The 17054-nt window shown below is 36.1% G+C and overlaps 5 protein-coding genes across 7 annotated transcripts; 2 read left to right on the top strand and 3 right to left on the bottom strand.

The window, feature by feature from the left end:
- Window positions 1-9: 9 nt before the first annotated feature.
- On the bottom strand, window positions 10-4868 carry LOC127245331 (uncharacterized). Of its 3 annotated transcripts, none has more exons than XM_051266163.1 (7): window positions 4775-4841; window positions 1937-2056; window positions 1417-1584; window positions 1045-1309; window positions 808-968; window positions 578-721; window positions 10-494 (listed from the first exon to the last, which is right to left on the bottom strand). In XM_051266163.1, exons 2-7 carry the CDS (start codon window positions 1979-1981, stop codon window positions 141-143), a joined length of 1137 nt encoding a protein of 378 aa, XP_051122120.1. In that variant the 5' UTR covers window positions 1982-2056; window positions 4775-4841; the 3' UTR covers window positions 10-140. The 3 variants fall into 3 exon arrangements, with proteins under 3 accessions (XP_051122120.1, XP_051122119.1, XP_051122118.1); XM_051266161.1 differs by having other exon boundaries at window positions 11-494; window positions 1937-2167; window positions 4775-4868; XM_051266162.1 differs by lacking the exons at window positions 1937-2056; window positions 4775-4841 and having other exon boundaries at window positions 1045-1349; window positions 1417-1483.
- Window positions 4789-6595, top strand: LOC127245330 (protein ASPARTIC PROTEASE IN GUARD CELL 1-like). The gene has a single exon (XM_051266160.1). The coding sequence runs from the start codon at window positions 4925-4927 to the stop codon at window positions 6395-6397; it is 1473 nt and encodes a 490-aa protein (XP_051122117.1). The 5' UTR covers window positions 4789-4924; the 3' UTR covers window positions 6398-6595.
- Window positions 6596-6685: 90 nt separating this feature from the next.
- LOC127245335 (uncharacterized) lies at window positions 6686-7557 on the bottom strand. Its single transcript, XM_051266168.1, has 2 exons — window positions 7082-7557; window positions 6686-7001 (listed from the first exon to the last, which is right to left on the bottom strand). The coding sequence occupies exons 1-2, from the start codon at window positions 7479-7481 to the stop codon at window positions 6955-6957; spliced, it is 447 nt and encodes a 148-aa protein (XP_051122125.1). The 5' UTR covers window positions 7482-7557; the 3' UTR covers window positions 6686-6954.
- A 5333-nt stretch (window positions 7558-12890) lies between these two features.
- On the top strand, window positions 12891-14429 carry LOC127245338 (probable carboxylesterase 6). The gene has a single exon (XM_051266172.1). The coding sequence runs from the start codon at window positions 13019-13021 to the stop codon at window positions 14054-14056; it is 1038 nt and encodes a 345-aa protein (XP_051122129.1). The 5' UTR covers window positions 12891-13018; the 3' UTR covers window positions 14057-14429.
- A 149-nt stretch (window positions 14430-14578) lies between these two features.
- LOC127245337 (uncharacterized) lies at window positions 14579-16932 on the bottom strand. Its single transcript, XM_051266171.1, has 5 exons — window positions 15881-16932; window positions 15650-15743; window positions 15510-15547; window positions 15250-15385; window positions 14579-15049 (listed from the first exon to the last, which is right to left on the bottom strand). The coding sequence occupies exons 1-5, from the start codon at window positions 16244-16246 to the stop codon at window positions 14631-14633; spliced, it is 1053 nt and encodes a 350-aa protein (XP_051122128.1). The 5' UTR covers window positions 16247-16932; the 3' UTR covers window positions 14579-14630.
- Between the last annotated feature and the right edge of the window lie 122 nt (window positions 16933-17054).

Below are 17054 nucleotides of genomic sequence, written 5' to 3' on the forward strand. Positions count from 1 at the left end.
GTCTTTTAAAATCAAGCAACCTCAACCAATTGATCAAAGTTCCAAAAAGAATATAAAAAAAAAAAAAAAAAAAAAAAAAAAAAAAAAAACGAACCAAGTGAAGAGGTCCCTGCCTTCCCCACAACAAGAGGTGCAGGTGCTCACTGTACAGATTTGAATGACAGTTTTACTTCCCATTGCTGGGGTTGATGAGGGATAACACTCACAATTTTTGCACATTGAGGCAAAGGAAGTTCATCACTCCATGGGATCTTCTCATGCCATACAAATTCATTCTCATGCTCATATCTTCTCAACACTTCACTCAACTCTCCGACAGCCTGTCTGTGCACTGATCGCCACGACTCTTCTTTTGGTACGTATTTCTTAGCATTTGCTAATGCTCGGTGAACTACTCCAATTGCAACACCAATTCTGCCTTCATTTTTTAGGCCATCCGCTCTGTGTTTGTCACACTTCAGTTTGTGTAATGTCTTGCAACTTAAAACATAATCCTATGTCAATCAGAAAATTGGTTCTTAAGCTTTCAGCAATCATGAGCACACATTCCACAAGAGTTAAGGCAATTCTTACATACCAAAAGGCGAGCCGGCTTGCATTCTTTACCATTGAGTTGCAACATCTTGATTGTTTCGTCCAAAAATTCTACAAGGCCGTAGTGCAATTTCGCTATAAGGCCACCCGAACTATTATTTTCTTCAGCCTTTCTTGCAGTTGCAGCCTGAATGTTTGGGAACAAAGCAGTCTCATATGGATCAACATGTATTAGCAGCAACTCAAAATCTACAGCAGGAAAGATGCACAAACCTGTGCCTCTGCCAAGCAAATAAAACTCATGATGGCAGATGTACAAGGCATGGCTTCAGGTGGTCTGTCCCCGGATTGACATATATGAGTAAGTATTTCCTCAGCCACATATTTGAACACTCCAGCAGCTCTTCTGAAAATTGTGGCAGATTGCACAAGATCTACAATGACAAACATGGGTATTTGAACACTCTAAGCTCTAGTTAAATCAGGATATTGTTTAAGGATTATGCTTGCCTGAAGATAACACTTCCAGAGCCCTCTCGCGAAGTATTGAGCCATAGAGGAAAAGAATCATTCCAAGCTCGAAATACAGGTCATTGACCTGATAGAATTTTGGACCCTTTACATTAAAGATGTTTGATGAAGTAGTAAAAGAGCTGCTCCATCTTATTCTAAGGTTTGAAATCCAGGAAGTGATTTGAGCACAGTTTCCTTCGGCGTTGACGGAGTGAATCAGGTTCTCCAATAAAGGCATATAATGTTCTAGTTTCTGCATGTCCTGAAACAGTTTCAATGGATTGGGAAGCATGTTCACCAGGCTGTTATAGGAAACAAAATAAATTTAAACAAGTAATCGTCAAAAGACATGATGAATTCCTTCTTCACCTGTTCACAATGTGATGTTAGACCTCCGTGCACTTCCCTTGCGATGGCCTCTGTAAGGTGGCTGTTCTCATTAATGGTATCCTCGATTGCCTTGCGCTTGGAACTGAGCTCTTTAAGTTGTTGAAGTGTTCCAGAATTGTTGGCAATGAGCACATCCTGATACACTATCTGCCAAAGGCAAAGGCAAAGGCAAATGCAAATGCAAAAGCATACAATCAATCTCCTTGCTAAAACAAAATTCAACCTAACAGTGATTTTGATCATATACAGACACAGAAAAAAATATCATACAAGAATTTTGCTTCCATCAATCGGATTAAAGCAATGGGTAATTGAGAACATGAACCAGGAAATTTGCTTTCAATTCTAACACAATGCAAGATCATTCTTTTTTCCACTCAGCAACGCAAGATAACAGAATTTCTAACAGTGATCAGTTTTTTGGAGGAAAAGTTAATGTAAAACACGTAGAGAAGAATAAGGAATGTTACAGTGCAAAAGAATTAACAGTTACACGTACTGGCTTTGTTTTCAACTTGGCGAGACCACTGTAGCATATCATCATCTTCCAAGATCTTATTCCAAGCAACACACAAGAACAATGTGATTTCTTCCCTTGATTGGATGAATACCAGAAATCCTATGATTGCGGGCGAGGGAAGGGAGTCGTAAATTCCAGAAACCCCTAGAAAATCTCACTCTCTCGCATATATCAAAAGCCTATCTTTTCCTCTAAGATCTTGTAGGGCTACTGCAAATTGAGAACAGAAACAGTGAAATAGCAACGATATTCATGTGTAATCTCCTCGAAGTAACAAAGAATTATATCAACGATATTGTATGGAAGACGACTATTTCCTAAAAAATAATTGATTATATATTTTTATTTGGATAGAATTAGAAGCCAGTAAAATTGGCCTATACACACGCATTATATGTATGGATATGTAGATATTCAGAAGCGTTATGCCCATTATGCTATAGTTGACTTATTTCGTGGGCTCTAGAGTCCAGGTTCCCTCAGGTCAACGCCCTCTTTGCGAAAGATGGGTTTTTTTTTTTTAAAATAAAAAAGGCATTTTTTATAATAAAAATACTATTCGCTCCTTCCCGCGTAATTTTACATTATTTTTTTTTATTTTCTATTTTATCAGTCTCAAATAATTTTATATTATATTTTTCTATTTTATATTTTGTCCATCCTATTTGACCTTTTATGTGATAGAGCCATATTACATGGGACCAAAGAAGCTATTATATTAGGGTGTGTTTGTTTCACGGATTGAACTTTTTTTTCACTATTCATCTAATTTATTTTTTTTTCAAAAATATCAAGTCAAACACTTAATTTTTTATTTTTTATATTATATTAAAAATCAATTTTATATTCAAAATATCACATAATACCTATTTATATCACATCGTACAACTATTCAAATTCAAAATTTTTACTATTCAAATTCCAACTCAAAATCCAAACCCCCAAACAAACACACCCTTAATTTGGTTACGATTTTTCGGATTGATTCAGATTGACTTTTTTAATAAATTTCGAATTTTAGAATCGAATCGGATTGATATACTAAAATTCGAACTAATACGAAATATAATATTTTAATATATTTTTTTATTATATATATTTAATATTTTATTAAAAAATATTATATTTTAATGTAAAAAAACTCAAAATTATTAATTATATATTAATATATTTAATTTTTATATATTATATATTTAATATTATAAAATAATAATAAAATATAAAACAAATTTAAAAATAAAAAAAATAATTAAAAATATTTAGAATTTCGGATTTTTCAATTTGGCTCGGATTTTCGGATTTCGGTTCTATTCAAATTGGTCTTTTCAAAAATTTCGAATTTTTAGATCGATTCACATTTGATAAAATTCGAACCAAAAATACGAATGCTCACCCCCTTAATACTTTATCCTATTAAGATATTTGTAGCTTTATTTCTTTGAGTTTAGCTTTTATTATCGATGGAAACTTTTGTATTTTTTTTATTTTAGAAAATACAAAGTTCAACTTTTTTTTTTAAGAAAATACATGTTATTTAATTATAAATTCAAATCAATATTTTATTTAAATTAATTTTAATTACAATTAAACAAATTTATTGTATTTAAATAATATTTTTAAATAATATTTTACAAGAAAAAATTATAAATTTTATAGGAAATATATAAACTAAATAACAATGTGTATTTTTAGATATATGAAGGGAGAAATTTACTATCCTATATCTTTTTCTTTTTAAACAAGAATGGTTTGAAAAAATTATATATATATTAAGAATTTTTCTTTTTTTTTTTGGATAAAATAAAATATATAAACTGAATAACAATATTTTAATTTTTTTTGTAATAAAATAATATATATACATGTCTGAAAAAAAAAATGAAAGGACAAACAAACCCATAAATGATACTCTCATAGTCTCATTGCCTCAATTGAAAGTATTTTCTAATTACTACACATGTTTGTTTATGGACAAACAAACCCAAAAATAATTACTACATATTTAAGTAGAAGGAATGTTGGTGTAGTTAATAATGTCCTTTACTATGGAGACTCTGGCAATCCAAAATCAAGGATATATTGGTAGTAATATTGGCTCATTACCCTAAGCATTAAAGTCCTATACATGGAGTAACAACCCCACCAACCTTAAAGAAGAAATGTCTGAATCTTCAACAATGTAGAAGTATGTCAACATATACAGCACACGAAGCATTCAAAGACTTTCTCTCTACTGTCTGTCTATAACATCCCATTTCTTTTGTTTCATATCTAAATTCTCTAACTAGCAACAATGTTATTATTAGTCCTTTTTGGTTATATCCAAATCAATCGCAAACAACTCAACTCTCTAGCTGTCAAGTGCTTCACTTATCACTAACAATCACGGGCAGCAATGAAAAGAAGATAGAAAGACATGCTGATCTGAAGCTTGGAAAATCATGATTCGGTCACCTACATAATTCATTCGGCCCACCATTCTCCACTCCTAGTTTGCCCCCAATCAAAACATTGATGCAATATCACATAAGCTAAGGAAAAAGATTAAAGGCAGCCATCACGTGACACTCAAAGAATAATGTTCTTGGCCCCTTTGTGTTTTTTACCCACATTTGCCCCACAGAGCCCACACAAAATCATTATTATGTTTGAAAGTCCTGAAGTAGCAGTTTGGTGCTGGTGATTAATTAGTATTAATAAATCAAATGGAACGCTTTCCATGACATGATAGTAATCGCAAGTCACGCAGATGAAATGAATGGAATTGCCAAAATCTAATATTTGAAACTTGTATTTAACACTAAACTATGGACTAACCTTTTCCGCACATTCAAAGCTTCCTTCCCCTGCTTTCAATTTTGTTTGCCTGTCACAACAAACAACTCCTGCGTGATTGTCTGCATCGCTGTCTCTATAAATAGAAGATGCTGCGTGTTCACTTTTACCTTCTCCTTCATTCACCCTTCAATGGAGAAGATAGGATCACTCTTTCTTGATATTCTATGCACAATTTTTGCCGTTTTGGTTTCCTCTGGGCTTTCGAGAACACTCCCACTGAACTCTGAAACCTCTGTTCTTGACATTTCTGCAGCACTATCCAAAACTCAAGAGCTGTTCTTACTGAATTCGAAAAATGTGTTGCCCTCGAAGCACCAAGAGCACCACCGAAGATCCGTCGGTTCTCCCGTTTCCGCCCTCAGTTTCCAGGTGCATTCTCGCATGTTCGTCCAGGGATCTCCGGAGAAGGACTACCAAGCCCTAACGTTAACTAGACTGGCCCGTGATTCGGCGAGAGTAAAAGCGATTCAGAGTCGGTTAGATCTAGCGAGTTCAGATACTAATATGATGCCATTGGAAGAAGAAGAAGAAGAAGAAGAAAAGATCAAAGGTCCAGTGATTTCAGGTACCGGTCTAGGGAGCGGCGAGTACTTTTGCAGAATCGGAATCGGTAATCCACCAACTCAAGCTTACATGGTGCTCGACACAGGTAGTGATATCAACTGGGTGCAGTGCGAGCCCTGCGCAGATTGCTACCAGCAATCGGATCCGATTTTCAACCCTGGTGTGTCTTCTTCATTTAATCCCCTCACTTGCGAGGCTGAGCAGTGCAGATCGCTTGAACTATCGGAGTGCCGCAACGACACCTGCCTCTATCAAGTCTCCTATGGCGATGGTTCTTACACCGTGGGCGATTTCGTGACGGAGACTATTACTTTCAGCGATTCGGCTGCAGTTCCCAACGTAGCTATGGGCTGTGGACACAACAACGAAGGACTGTTTATCGCGGCCTCCGGCTTAATCGGATTAGGCGGCGGCAAATTATCCCTTCCGTCTCAAATCAACGCCTCCTCATTTTCTTATTGCCTTGTGGATCGCGATTCTGACTCGTCCTCGACGCTGGAGTTCAACTCCGCCCCGCCGGCTTCAACCGTTTTCGCTTCCCTAATCCGTAACTCGAAGCTCGACACATTCTATTACCTGGACATAACAGGAATCAGCGTCGCTGGAGAACTACTCTCGATTCCGGCGTCAACTTTCCGGCTGGACGAGAACGGCGACGGCGGAATGATCGTGGATTCGGGAACAGCCATCACGAGGCTGGGAACGGAGGCGTACAATGCGATGCGCGACGCGTTCAAGAAGGGCACGGGGAATTTGAAGCTAATCGAGGGCGTGGCACTGTTCGACACCTGCTACGATCTGAGCACGCTGAAGAGCGTGGAGGTTCCGACGGTGTCGTTCCAGTTCTCGAACGGGAAGGAGCTGCAACTTCCGGCGAAGAATTACATGATTCCTGTCGACTCGACGGGGACTTTCTGCTTCGCATTCGCCCCGACGTCGTCGTCGCCGGGGATTCTGGGGAATGTTCAGCAGCAAGGGACTCGTGTCAGTTACGATCTTGCTAATTCTCAAATTGGCTTCAAATCCAATAGTTGCTGAGTGCAAGAATTTTCGTTTTCATCCCTCTACTTTACTCTATTTATTTTCTACTCTTTTTTTTTTTTTCTCGTGGGCTTGGCATTAAATAATGGTAAATCCATAGGCTGACCTCACAAATAGTATGTAATTATTTCCACTTGCACATTCTGATTAAGGCTTCAATTATACGAAAAACAGCCACTCCACTTTCAAGATAAATACGGCCATCGTTCTTTGGTTTTTTTAGAATTTTATATTTAATAAGATGTTTTTGTTGTGATAGTTTGCTCTGTAACTATAGTTGTAATATTCCATCCAACTAGGTTGTAATTCTCTATTTCTCCAATATATGGTGGATACATAATTAGTATGACAAAACCAACAATGATGTATGACCAAAGAATTGAGAGTAACATGTCTCTATTCCAATTCTTAACTTATTCGAGATACTAATACACAGCAAGAAATATACTATCTATCTTAGATACATATATATTTCACATGTTTTGAAATAACCAAAGAATTGAAGTAATATCTATATATAATCTATATCTGCAGCATGACTTGAGTTCATATTTTCAAAACTGCTTGCACAGTTGTCTTTCTCTTCCATTCTTCTTCCTTCCTGCATCCAAATTCAAACGCCAATAAATTAATTAATCTTTGTTATTTCAGATGAGATAGAATGGTAATTGAGGTACGTACTTGATGATCTGCATCTTCTTCTGGGCTTGGCTGTTTGGGGGATGAAAACCCCTGTTCCATTACCATTACCATTCGCATTCCCGATTCTCCATAAGTTCGATGTCCATGGAGGTGGGGCCCCCTTCTGAGTATGACTAGGCCAGGACCAACCGTAGAACCCTCTGCTGCCATCGGGCTCCGGGACTTGCTTTTGGGCCTTCATCGACGTTTCTGAAATACTCTCAATGAAACCCCCGTCATCCTCATCATCTAATTCTTCTGTGAGTTGCAGGACCTGTTTTCTGAGCTCAAGGTAGAACACATCGTCTTCGTCGTCGTCATATTGACAGTTATCAGCGAACAAGCTAGGTTGTAGTGTCGACTGCAAATGCAATGGCGGCTGCAGCTGAATCAGATCCATCTTATTAGGACCGGATTGGGAGAGATAAATTGATTCGCTCTTGCTCTAGCCTGGTGGATAAACTATAAAATATATAGCAGGCTAACAGCTATATAGCAGTTTCGGACAAGCTGGAGAAGTCGTCAGTCAACGCGCAGTGAGATTGCATTGAGTATTTCTTCCTTCCTAAGTTTCCTCACACAGCACAACACAACGCAACGCGTTGAATTTGAATTGGAAGAATCTCCAAGTTGTTTACGCGTGGAAAAGCTGTAAGTTCTGGAGAGTTGAATAAACGCGTCACCTACCAGAAACTCTTTGATTCTTGGGAGAGCGAGAGAGCTCCATGGACTCTCACTCCCGCCCAATGGGGGGACGAGTGTGACTGACTCGGTTGTACTTGTGCGGGAATCTGGTGTTGGGGTCCAGGGACCTTGGTGCTTCTTTGATTAATTTTAATGTGGACCGAATCTATGGCTATATATAACTCAACGTCTCTCGCAAACATTTTGCAATTTCTTGGGTTGTTTTACTTGAATATTCTTTTTTCGTTTATCATTCTAAAAATAATTAATAAAAATACAAGGAGATATAAAAAGTTTTAAATTATCTACAATATACTACCAAAAAGAAACATTAACAAGCAAATATGTTGGGGGAGGAAGTACTAGCTATATGCAAGGTGCAGGTAGGTAGGTAGGTAGGTAGGTAGGGCAAGATTGCAGTGAATGATGGGTTAGTTGACTTGTCTCTCTTAGTCATATTTTTATTTGTGGTAATTATAAGGAATAGTTGACTTGACTGGATGATGCTATTGATTACTTAATAACTAACTTGTACCCAAGCATGGGTAGATCCGCCCGCTACTTATTACTACTACTATTTTAATTAAAATTAAAATTAAAAAATGGTCAATGTTTATTAATTTATAGAGGACGACAATGTCGAACTCAAACTTTGGTTATTGGCCTCAACTGTTGCCAGAGAGACCAAGTCAAACCTTGTTGCCATTTCGATTTCTATCGGAGATCCTTCCTAGAATTGTAACCTTTTTTCGTTAAATTTAAATTATCCTCTATGTCATGATGAATTCCAATATTGCAATGGCTCATAACACCTTTATATATATAGTTTAGGGCAAGTTTTTTTTTTAAAAAAAAAATACAGGATTCAAATAATAATTTTTTTTTTTCTTTTAAAAAAAAAGTTCATTGAAAAAACATATTCCTACTGCTGTAAATTAAAAAATTCAGTGTAATTCTGATAACAAACTACATAACTATATATAGAATTTTCTATATGTTAGTTCAAGATTCTTCGTATCATTTTTTTTCAAAAGAAATATCAAACATTTTCACATATGTAAATATAAATTTCACTTTTATAAACATATATTATTATTAGGTTGTTATGGATTTTTATATGGTTATAGTTCTACGGCTTACTTGTGTACACTTCCTTGTTGAAGATTGTTGCAAAATTTTGGATTTGTTTGTCTATTATCTTACGATACGATTTTCAATATATATATTGTATTATATTATTTTATAAAAATTAATATTTTACATAAAATATTATTATTTTTATATTACTGACATAATTTTATATATTTCATATTAAAAAAAAAAAAAGAAAAATCGAATCAAAACACTAATTCTAAACAAACAAACCCTTTACTTTGGTCTAATGAATTTGAATATTGCAAAACGTTAATTACTTTGGTCTAATGAATTTGAATATTTCAAAACTTTAATTACTTTGCTCTAATGATCTCAAATAATTCTAGTTTTCCTTTTTAGTTGAAGATTCTACCTACTACCCAAAATTGATAAGAACTAAAACATTTTCTCAAGGCATATCAAACAATTCAACAAGCCCTAACTTGATATTATCATTAGGTCACTCAAATAGTATCCAAATAGTTTTAGGACTTATTTATCTACATACATATAGAGAGAGTTAGGCTTTGTTTATATAGTATTTTTGGAATTTTAACAGTATTTAATATTTGTAAAAATACCAAATTAAATATATATTTTTTTCTTACATAATATCAAATAAGATATTAATTCTTTATTATTTTCAAAATATTTCAAAACTTTGAAACTCCGGAGAGAGCCTTAATCGGGATAATATTCCATCTAAATATTTGGATTGGATTATTGAAAACATTGACATGCTTTTGTGCCCCCAAATGATACCATCAGTCTTTTCTATATATCTTTCTTGTGCTACCAAGATTTTCCTCTTTTTCCTCTGTTATGAGAATATATATAAGATTTTGATTTTGATTTTGGTAAGTATTTGGTTCATCTGCAAGTGGACAGGTTAAATCGGATATTCCTCTAATTTTCTATATGTATATTCTTTTTATTTTATTATGCTTCCTAAATTTTGGCCCGTTTGCTCAAGGACTTTGAAATTTTAAAAATGATTTTATATTAATTGTGATATTTGCAAAAGAAAAAAAAAATGTTTGAAAGAATATTTTTAGAAAAAAATAGAAATAGTGCTAAAACTCAAAATTTGTTGATTCTTACCTAAAGTATTAAGGGGTGTTTGGCAAATAGTTTTTTAAGAACTTTTAGCTTATTGAATAGCTTTTATCTGTTTACTAATAAAAAGCTAATTTAGGTGTTTGGTAAATTAGTTTTTTGGACCAAAAAGGCTAATTTCTGAAAAGCTAACTTACTTAGCATTTTGAAATAGTTTTTTCTGTAAAAAAAAAAAATTTCATTCCTTATATGCCCTTAAAAATTTATTATAAATTTTACACAAATAAATATATTTTGATTATTTATTAATTATATTAGAATATTTTATTATATTATAGTTTTACTTTTATAAATTTAAAATAATTAATTTTTATATAAAAATTATTTTAATTGTAAAATATATAAATTTATTAAAATCAACATAAAATAAAAAATATTAATATTAATAATTTATTTTTTTATTAAAATTACATTATATAAATTTTATACTAAAAATAAATTAAATTTATTGAAAATTATAAATATAATGAACTAATCGATAACTAACATAATAAATATATACACGAAAATTTTATTATTTTATATTTTACATCATTTTCAATAAAAAAAAACTATTTATATATTTTAATAAATATATATTATTTTTTAAATCTAACTGTAATAAAAATAAATACTTTTATAACACTTTTACAATTTTCAATAACTAATAACAAAAAATTTTAAACATTCTAAATTAAAAAATAATAATAATAATTGAATATATTAGAAACAAGAATAAAATAGAAATGTCCTCAATTGTCATTTTACATTTTACATTTTACGTATAAACAGCTAATATCAAACAGTTGTTTTATCAAACATTTTAATACAAACAGCTAATCGAATCAGCTAGTCAAACCAGCTAATTGAATCAGCTAACAGCTATCAGCTAATTGCGAAACACGCCCTTAATTATTCTTATCACGTTTTCCACTTTTTGTTAATATAGTCAAATATCTATTGTAAGAGATGTAAAGTTTCATAACATATATTTGCACAGACATATAATTAACCAAAGTAAAGAATTTACTTAGCAATCATAAATAGTAATTCTTGTAACTAAATTAATCATGTAATCGGCCATTTAAAAAATATAGATCGGATTGATCGTTCGAATCAAAAATTCAAAATTAGAAAGCTTCTCTTCTGCCGACGTTGTCTTTATTGTTGTGTGGACAGTTCTGATTACAATGCATCAGCATCTTTCATCATCACCTATCTCTCCAAGGAATATATATATATATATATAGAGAGAGAGAGAGAGAGAGACAGAGTGACAGACACAAGTTAAAGATATGTATATGTAAGTAAATATATGGGATAAGATGCACGATATTCACCCTCAGGTTTTGGTCAAGATTTGATTTTCTGCAAGAATGTGTCTGCAGCTTTTCCAGGGTTCCTTAAAATTAAACGCATATATGTATACGTGCACCTACGCCTTATATATATATATATATATGATCAAGGATTGTTTGTAATAAACCTATCTTTACCTATATTGTGATTATCACTCCCCAAATTAATTAATTACTGTATTAATTTAGCTTTGTGGATATGTGGGTTTAATTACCCAAATGAATATGGTATTCAAACACTCAAAAACCCCTGATTTTAACAAATTCGTAGATCCATGATTTATTTGAAGCGAAAAAATAAAATAGTGGAATATATAACGACAAACAAATGGTAAATGGAAAGATTCCCAACTTTATCATGAGAATCTGATGCTCGGAGAGAGCGTTGGGAGATTGGGTCACGTGCAATCCGTATGGCTAGCGTTAGACTTAGACAGCATTTGGTCAAAAAGAAGTGTAAGAATAAAGATCAGAAGAGGATATATCTATAGATATCCCATTTGCATGCATGTACTTACTTGCAAGATTTTGTTCTCTCCACTCTTTCTTCTCCGCTGATTCTGCCGCACACGCACACATACGTACATATACCTGCAAATATTCTTTCTCCCAAATTCAAATAATCCCCACTTGCCCTTGACATTTAATTGGATTGGATTCACTATTGATCGAGGAATCCCGCAAGTGTAGTTGATTCCTTTAATTAATTAGTTTGTCAAAAGAATCGTCATAGGAATTAAGAAGATCAACAATAGTGCAACTACCCTATTAATAATTAATTAATATGTATATATATATATATATACACGTCTGTGTGTGTGCCCCTGACAGGAGACGAGATACATGTAATGGGGGACAACCAGAAGTTAGGCTGTCCAATTTTTGACTTGAAAACGTATAGTACGCCACCAATACCATTACATTTCTTCAGCTACACAATAATGGTGTCAGCTTACATCTGTCATATATCCCATTGTGCTTGTTTTGCCCCCCACCAGAAAATCTTTAATTATTCTTTTTTAACATACATGCATTAATTCAATTATAGCCTCTCCATAATGCATGCATTTCATATTATTATTATTATTATATATTGATTACTTACAAATCTTGTTATATATTAATATTCTAATTGCACGCCATTTCTGACCTGATCAAATAATTTGTGTGGGTGTGTATAACCCCACTTCTGTGCGTAGTGCCTTGCAATATAATTGCAGTTTTGTATCTATTAATTGTGCTGTGTGTTCTCATTAATCCTGTTTATAATTGAAAAACATGGAAGCAAAAGAAATATAGTATTTCTTTTTCCCCATCTTTGTTGTCGCTTATATAAATTAAATTAAATTAAAGCTAATGACTTCTAGTTCATTCCTGTAATTATAGTTTAACCTGGGCCACTCCATATCGCGACACGTGGCGGCATCCAAATAGCCAATAGGCGAGAAAGATGAGAGATTTAATCAAATACTAATATTTAAATCGTCGACAGTGATGTCCCACCTCCAATCTTATCTCTATCATCATTCCGTTCCTATATAAATACCCCCAACTGAGTCCCCATTTTGCCACAAGAAAATTACACTACAACAATAATAGTATCAATAAATTCAGACCAGCAACTGCAGCTGCTATATATATATATATATATATATTTTTCCTTTTCATGATCAGGAGATTCAGAAGATCAATGGCTGCCACGGCTCTTGACCCGAGACAGAGTCCGCTTGCCCTAATTCGCAGCAAAGACCCCCAGAACAATGTCGTGGTGGAGGAAATCGAAGGCCTCATTAGGGTTTACAAGGATGGACACGTGGAACGCCCCCAGATGGTGCCATGTGTCCCGCCGACATTGCCGCCGGAGCTAGGGATCACCTGCAGGGACATCGCCATCGACAAGTACACCAACGTTTGGGCGCGCTTGTATGTCCCGAATTCCTCAAAATCAAAGAAGCTCCCTTTGTTAGTCTACTTCCATGGCGGAGGATTCTGCGTCGGCTCCGCTGCCTGGAGTTGCTACCACGACTTCCTAGCCAAATTGGCATCACAATCCAATGTCGTCATCCTGTCAGTGAATTACAGGCTGGCGCCGGAAAACCCTCTCCCGGCGGCCTACGACGACGGCGTCAAAGCCCTGATTTGGCTGAGACAGCAAGAATCCGTCAGCAGCAGCGAATGGTGGGCTAATAAATGCAACTTCTCCCGCATTTATTTAAGCGGCGACAGCGCCGGCGCCAACATCGCCTTCCACGTGGCCCTGACGAGGCCCAACAGGCCGCCGGACGTCGTTCTCCAGGGCCTGATTTTAATACAGCCATTTTTCGGAGGGGAGGCTAGGACGAATTCGGAGAAGTACACAGCGCAGTCGCCGCGGTCGGCGCTGACGCTGGCGGCGTCAGACGCGTACTGGCGGATGTCGCTGCCGGCGGGGGCTAATCGGGACCATCCGTGGTGCAATCCGGCGGCGGGGAAAGTGGTGCCGGCGGCGGCGATGAGAACGATGGTTTGCGTGGCGGAGATGGATATATTGAAGGATAGGAGTGGTGAAGTGTGTGGGAAATTAGGGAGCCAAATGGGGGTAAGAATGGAACAGGTAATTATCTCCAAAGGTGTCGGCCATGCCTTTCAGATCCTCAACAAATCTGCACTCTCCCAGGCTCGGACTAATGAATTGATCAGTTGCATAACCAATTTCGTCCATTAATCAATCACTGCCATTGTCTTGTCTGCCACTACGAATCATTGTCTGTATAGTTAAATATAGCTCAACTTATCCCTGGAATATAATATTAATAATCATTTTCTTTCAATTATTTGAGGTACTGATGAAGAAAGTTTGTTTAAAGAGTGTCATGTTGGGAAGATTCACTAAATACCTGTTATCAGAAAACGACATAGAAAGCAAATAAAGAAAACAGACGTTTTAGATTCGGTAACGATGTGTCAACCTGCGTTTACGGGCAGGAACCGAAGAGATTTTATTATATTGATTCAGAGATTTACAATATGTCGTCCGACTAAAAACCATAGTTGTCTATTTATAAGCACCCAAAATACCCTAAACCCTAAGCCTATTTGTTATTAATTAGGATAAATCTAAAAAGAACCCTGCCAATTGAAACAGCCCTTTCGCTTTGGTTTTAAGTCGGCTAATCCGCTAAATCCAAGTCACGTTTCAAATAACTTTGCTTCAAATCAATCAAAGCAATAATAACACATATCAATCTAAATTAAAAGGGCATATAACAGCAGCAGATATTATTAAATGGATATATTGACTACATCTCATTGTCAGAATTTAAGCAAAGACAGTAGGCAACGATGCCAACTACTGGGAAGAATCTTAGAGCATTAACAACTGCAACTTTATCTGACTGAATGTTTTGAAGGTTGTCTCCGATCAGCCATGGCTGGAAAATAAGGTAGAGGCAAATATCCCAAATGAAGGCATAAGCAAGCCTTTCTGTCCCTATATAACTTAGTAAAAACTCCCATCTTTCCGGTATTCCACCATAATTAGAATCTCCGCGCCCATAAAGTGCCCATAATATCGACAGCAAGCAAGCACCACCACCAACAAGCCCAACAACATTTGCGCTTGTTGTCATAATGGAACCAAGCATAGTGTCTTTCCTTGGAGTGTATTCACCGTTAGCCATCTTGTTCAAACGGATCGCCATGTAAGGAATTAAGAATGCTGCAACAGAGAAATATGAAGCCTCAGTAAGAATCGACTAAGAGCAAAATGATGCAGGTCAACGACAATCGCCATCCATGTGACAAAGTTTGTGGCTAAATCCCAGAGTTTGTATGACCAAACAAGATAATTTCCTTTTCTCTTGAGGCAGAAGGAATCTTAACAAATGCCAAAAATGTGCTGTTAGACAAGAAGCATACTGTTCGTGAGGAATAACTGACAGCCCCATAGAACATCAAGTGATCCCTTGAATTTATCTCTCCATTTATCTGAGTATAGCAAAGGACCAAACAATACTGTCCACCCAATCACAAAGTTGAACAAGCCTTCAGACACCTGATTGAATGTTAAATTCAACAAACAGGGAAACCAAAAAAAGACTGGAATTGGATTAAGTCACAAACAGGATGCAGAATATTGACCCTAGAATGTAATTTTTTTTTTAAGAATTGAAGCTCACCGGATGGAGAACTGGTGCCGTAACTAGATTAACACCAACTGCACTGCCAACATCCAGTTGTGCAAGTGATTAAGATACATTTTTATAATAAAAACTATACGGTAGCGATCTCATCTAAAGTTGCAATCATTAAATATTACCAGAGTTGCACAGCGGCAGAATGAAAAAGAAATTAAGAGAAAGACCAATAAGAGAGCTGATTGTTTCTGAACTAATGGCCCATACGGGATCTCCCTGCATTAAGCACGAGAACATTTGAAACTTCTAACAAAAAAAGTTAAAACTATATTGTGTATCAAGGGCAACAACCAAATATAGGGTGGAACAGCTAACAATAATAAAGAGAACTAAAAAGACTGCCGTATACTTACAGGGGCGTAGGGAAGAAAGAAAAGCCAAAAGATGTAGACACCCTCCGCAAACCACAGAAGAGCCCGCAGTAATCGCCTCACATTATTATTCAACTCTGACACTGAGCCGTCCCCGCCGCTTGTGGCTGCAGTTTTAAGATAAACAGATTTCCGTCGAGAGCTATAAATGTCAGCACTCACTGCAAAAGGGGACGATTTACGTAGTAGTTTCTTCTGGCCATCGGCGTTAAAGGAGACACCTGTTGGACCTTCTCCAGAAAGCAAAACACGAGCTCTGTAACTGAAAATTCGAAGCGGTTCGAATGGAGTTAATGTGACTGCCGGGGGAGACCTGGAGCAGCAAAATGGAATGGCACATGATATCATCTCCGGCACAGACCACCCCCGCAAAGCTGTCACGCTGTCAATGCAGAGAGCAAATCTGATCGAGACGAGGGGTCCGGTCCCGATGGTGGGTTTAGAAGGAGACCACGTATCAAACTCTCAATCATCCAAGTTAATAATGAGCCATGTTTTCAAATCCGTAACATCAGCCCAACCATCACCTATGGGCCTAAATTCATGAGAGATACGAAAATCTACATTGGGCCTCAAGTGGGACTTCATGACCATTTAGTTATGGGGAGGTCCAAACTGGGTGGACCCAAAGGTGCCCTATAGGTCCAGTTGGTGGGGGGCACATATGGACGTTGGAATTTAAAGAAGTCCAATGTTGCGGCCCATAATTATATGTTGGTTCAAATTTCTGTTTATAGGCCCAATTAGCACCCAAATTTCTGTTTATAGGCCCAATTAGCACCCATAAAATTTTCCTGTAGTAAAGCCCACTCCATTCGAGAATGATTTAGCCCATAAATTTAATAGGCAGAAGAAACATGGCCCATCAGACTAGCGCAGAGTAAGACCTACTTATTTCAGAAAGATTGGGCCTTCTAATGAACAAAAACCTAAGAAAGACTGGTAAAAATTGGGCTTGGCCAGATTCAAGGCCCAGCAAGACCCATCGGCTTTCCCATATTCAACGAACATCCACGTGGGCCAATACTGAAGAAGAGCTAACCTGTGACAATTGCACACGGCCCGATCTAAGTGATCGTCCATATTGAAGGATTACCTACACCCATATTAGAGGCCTATTATTGAACCCATTTTTAAATAGGCCGCCACCTGTTCA

This window comes from Andrographis paniculata, unplaced genomic scaffold, assembly GCF_009805555.1.
Source record: "Andrographis paniculata isolate CXL003 unplaced genomic scaffold, ASM980555v1 Contig22END, whole genome shotgun sequence".
Classification (NCBI taxonomy): Eukaryota; Viridiplantae; Streptophyta; class Magnoliopsida; order Lamiales; family Acanthaceae; genus Andrographis; species Andrographis paniculata.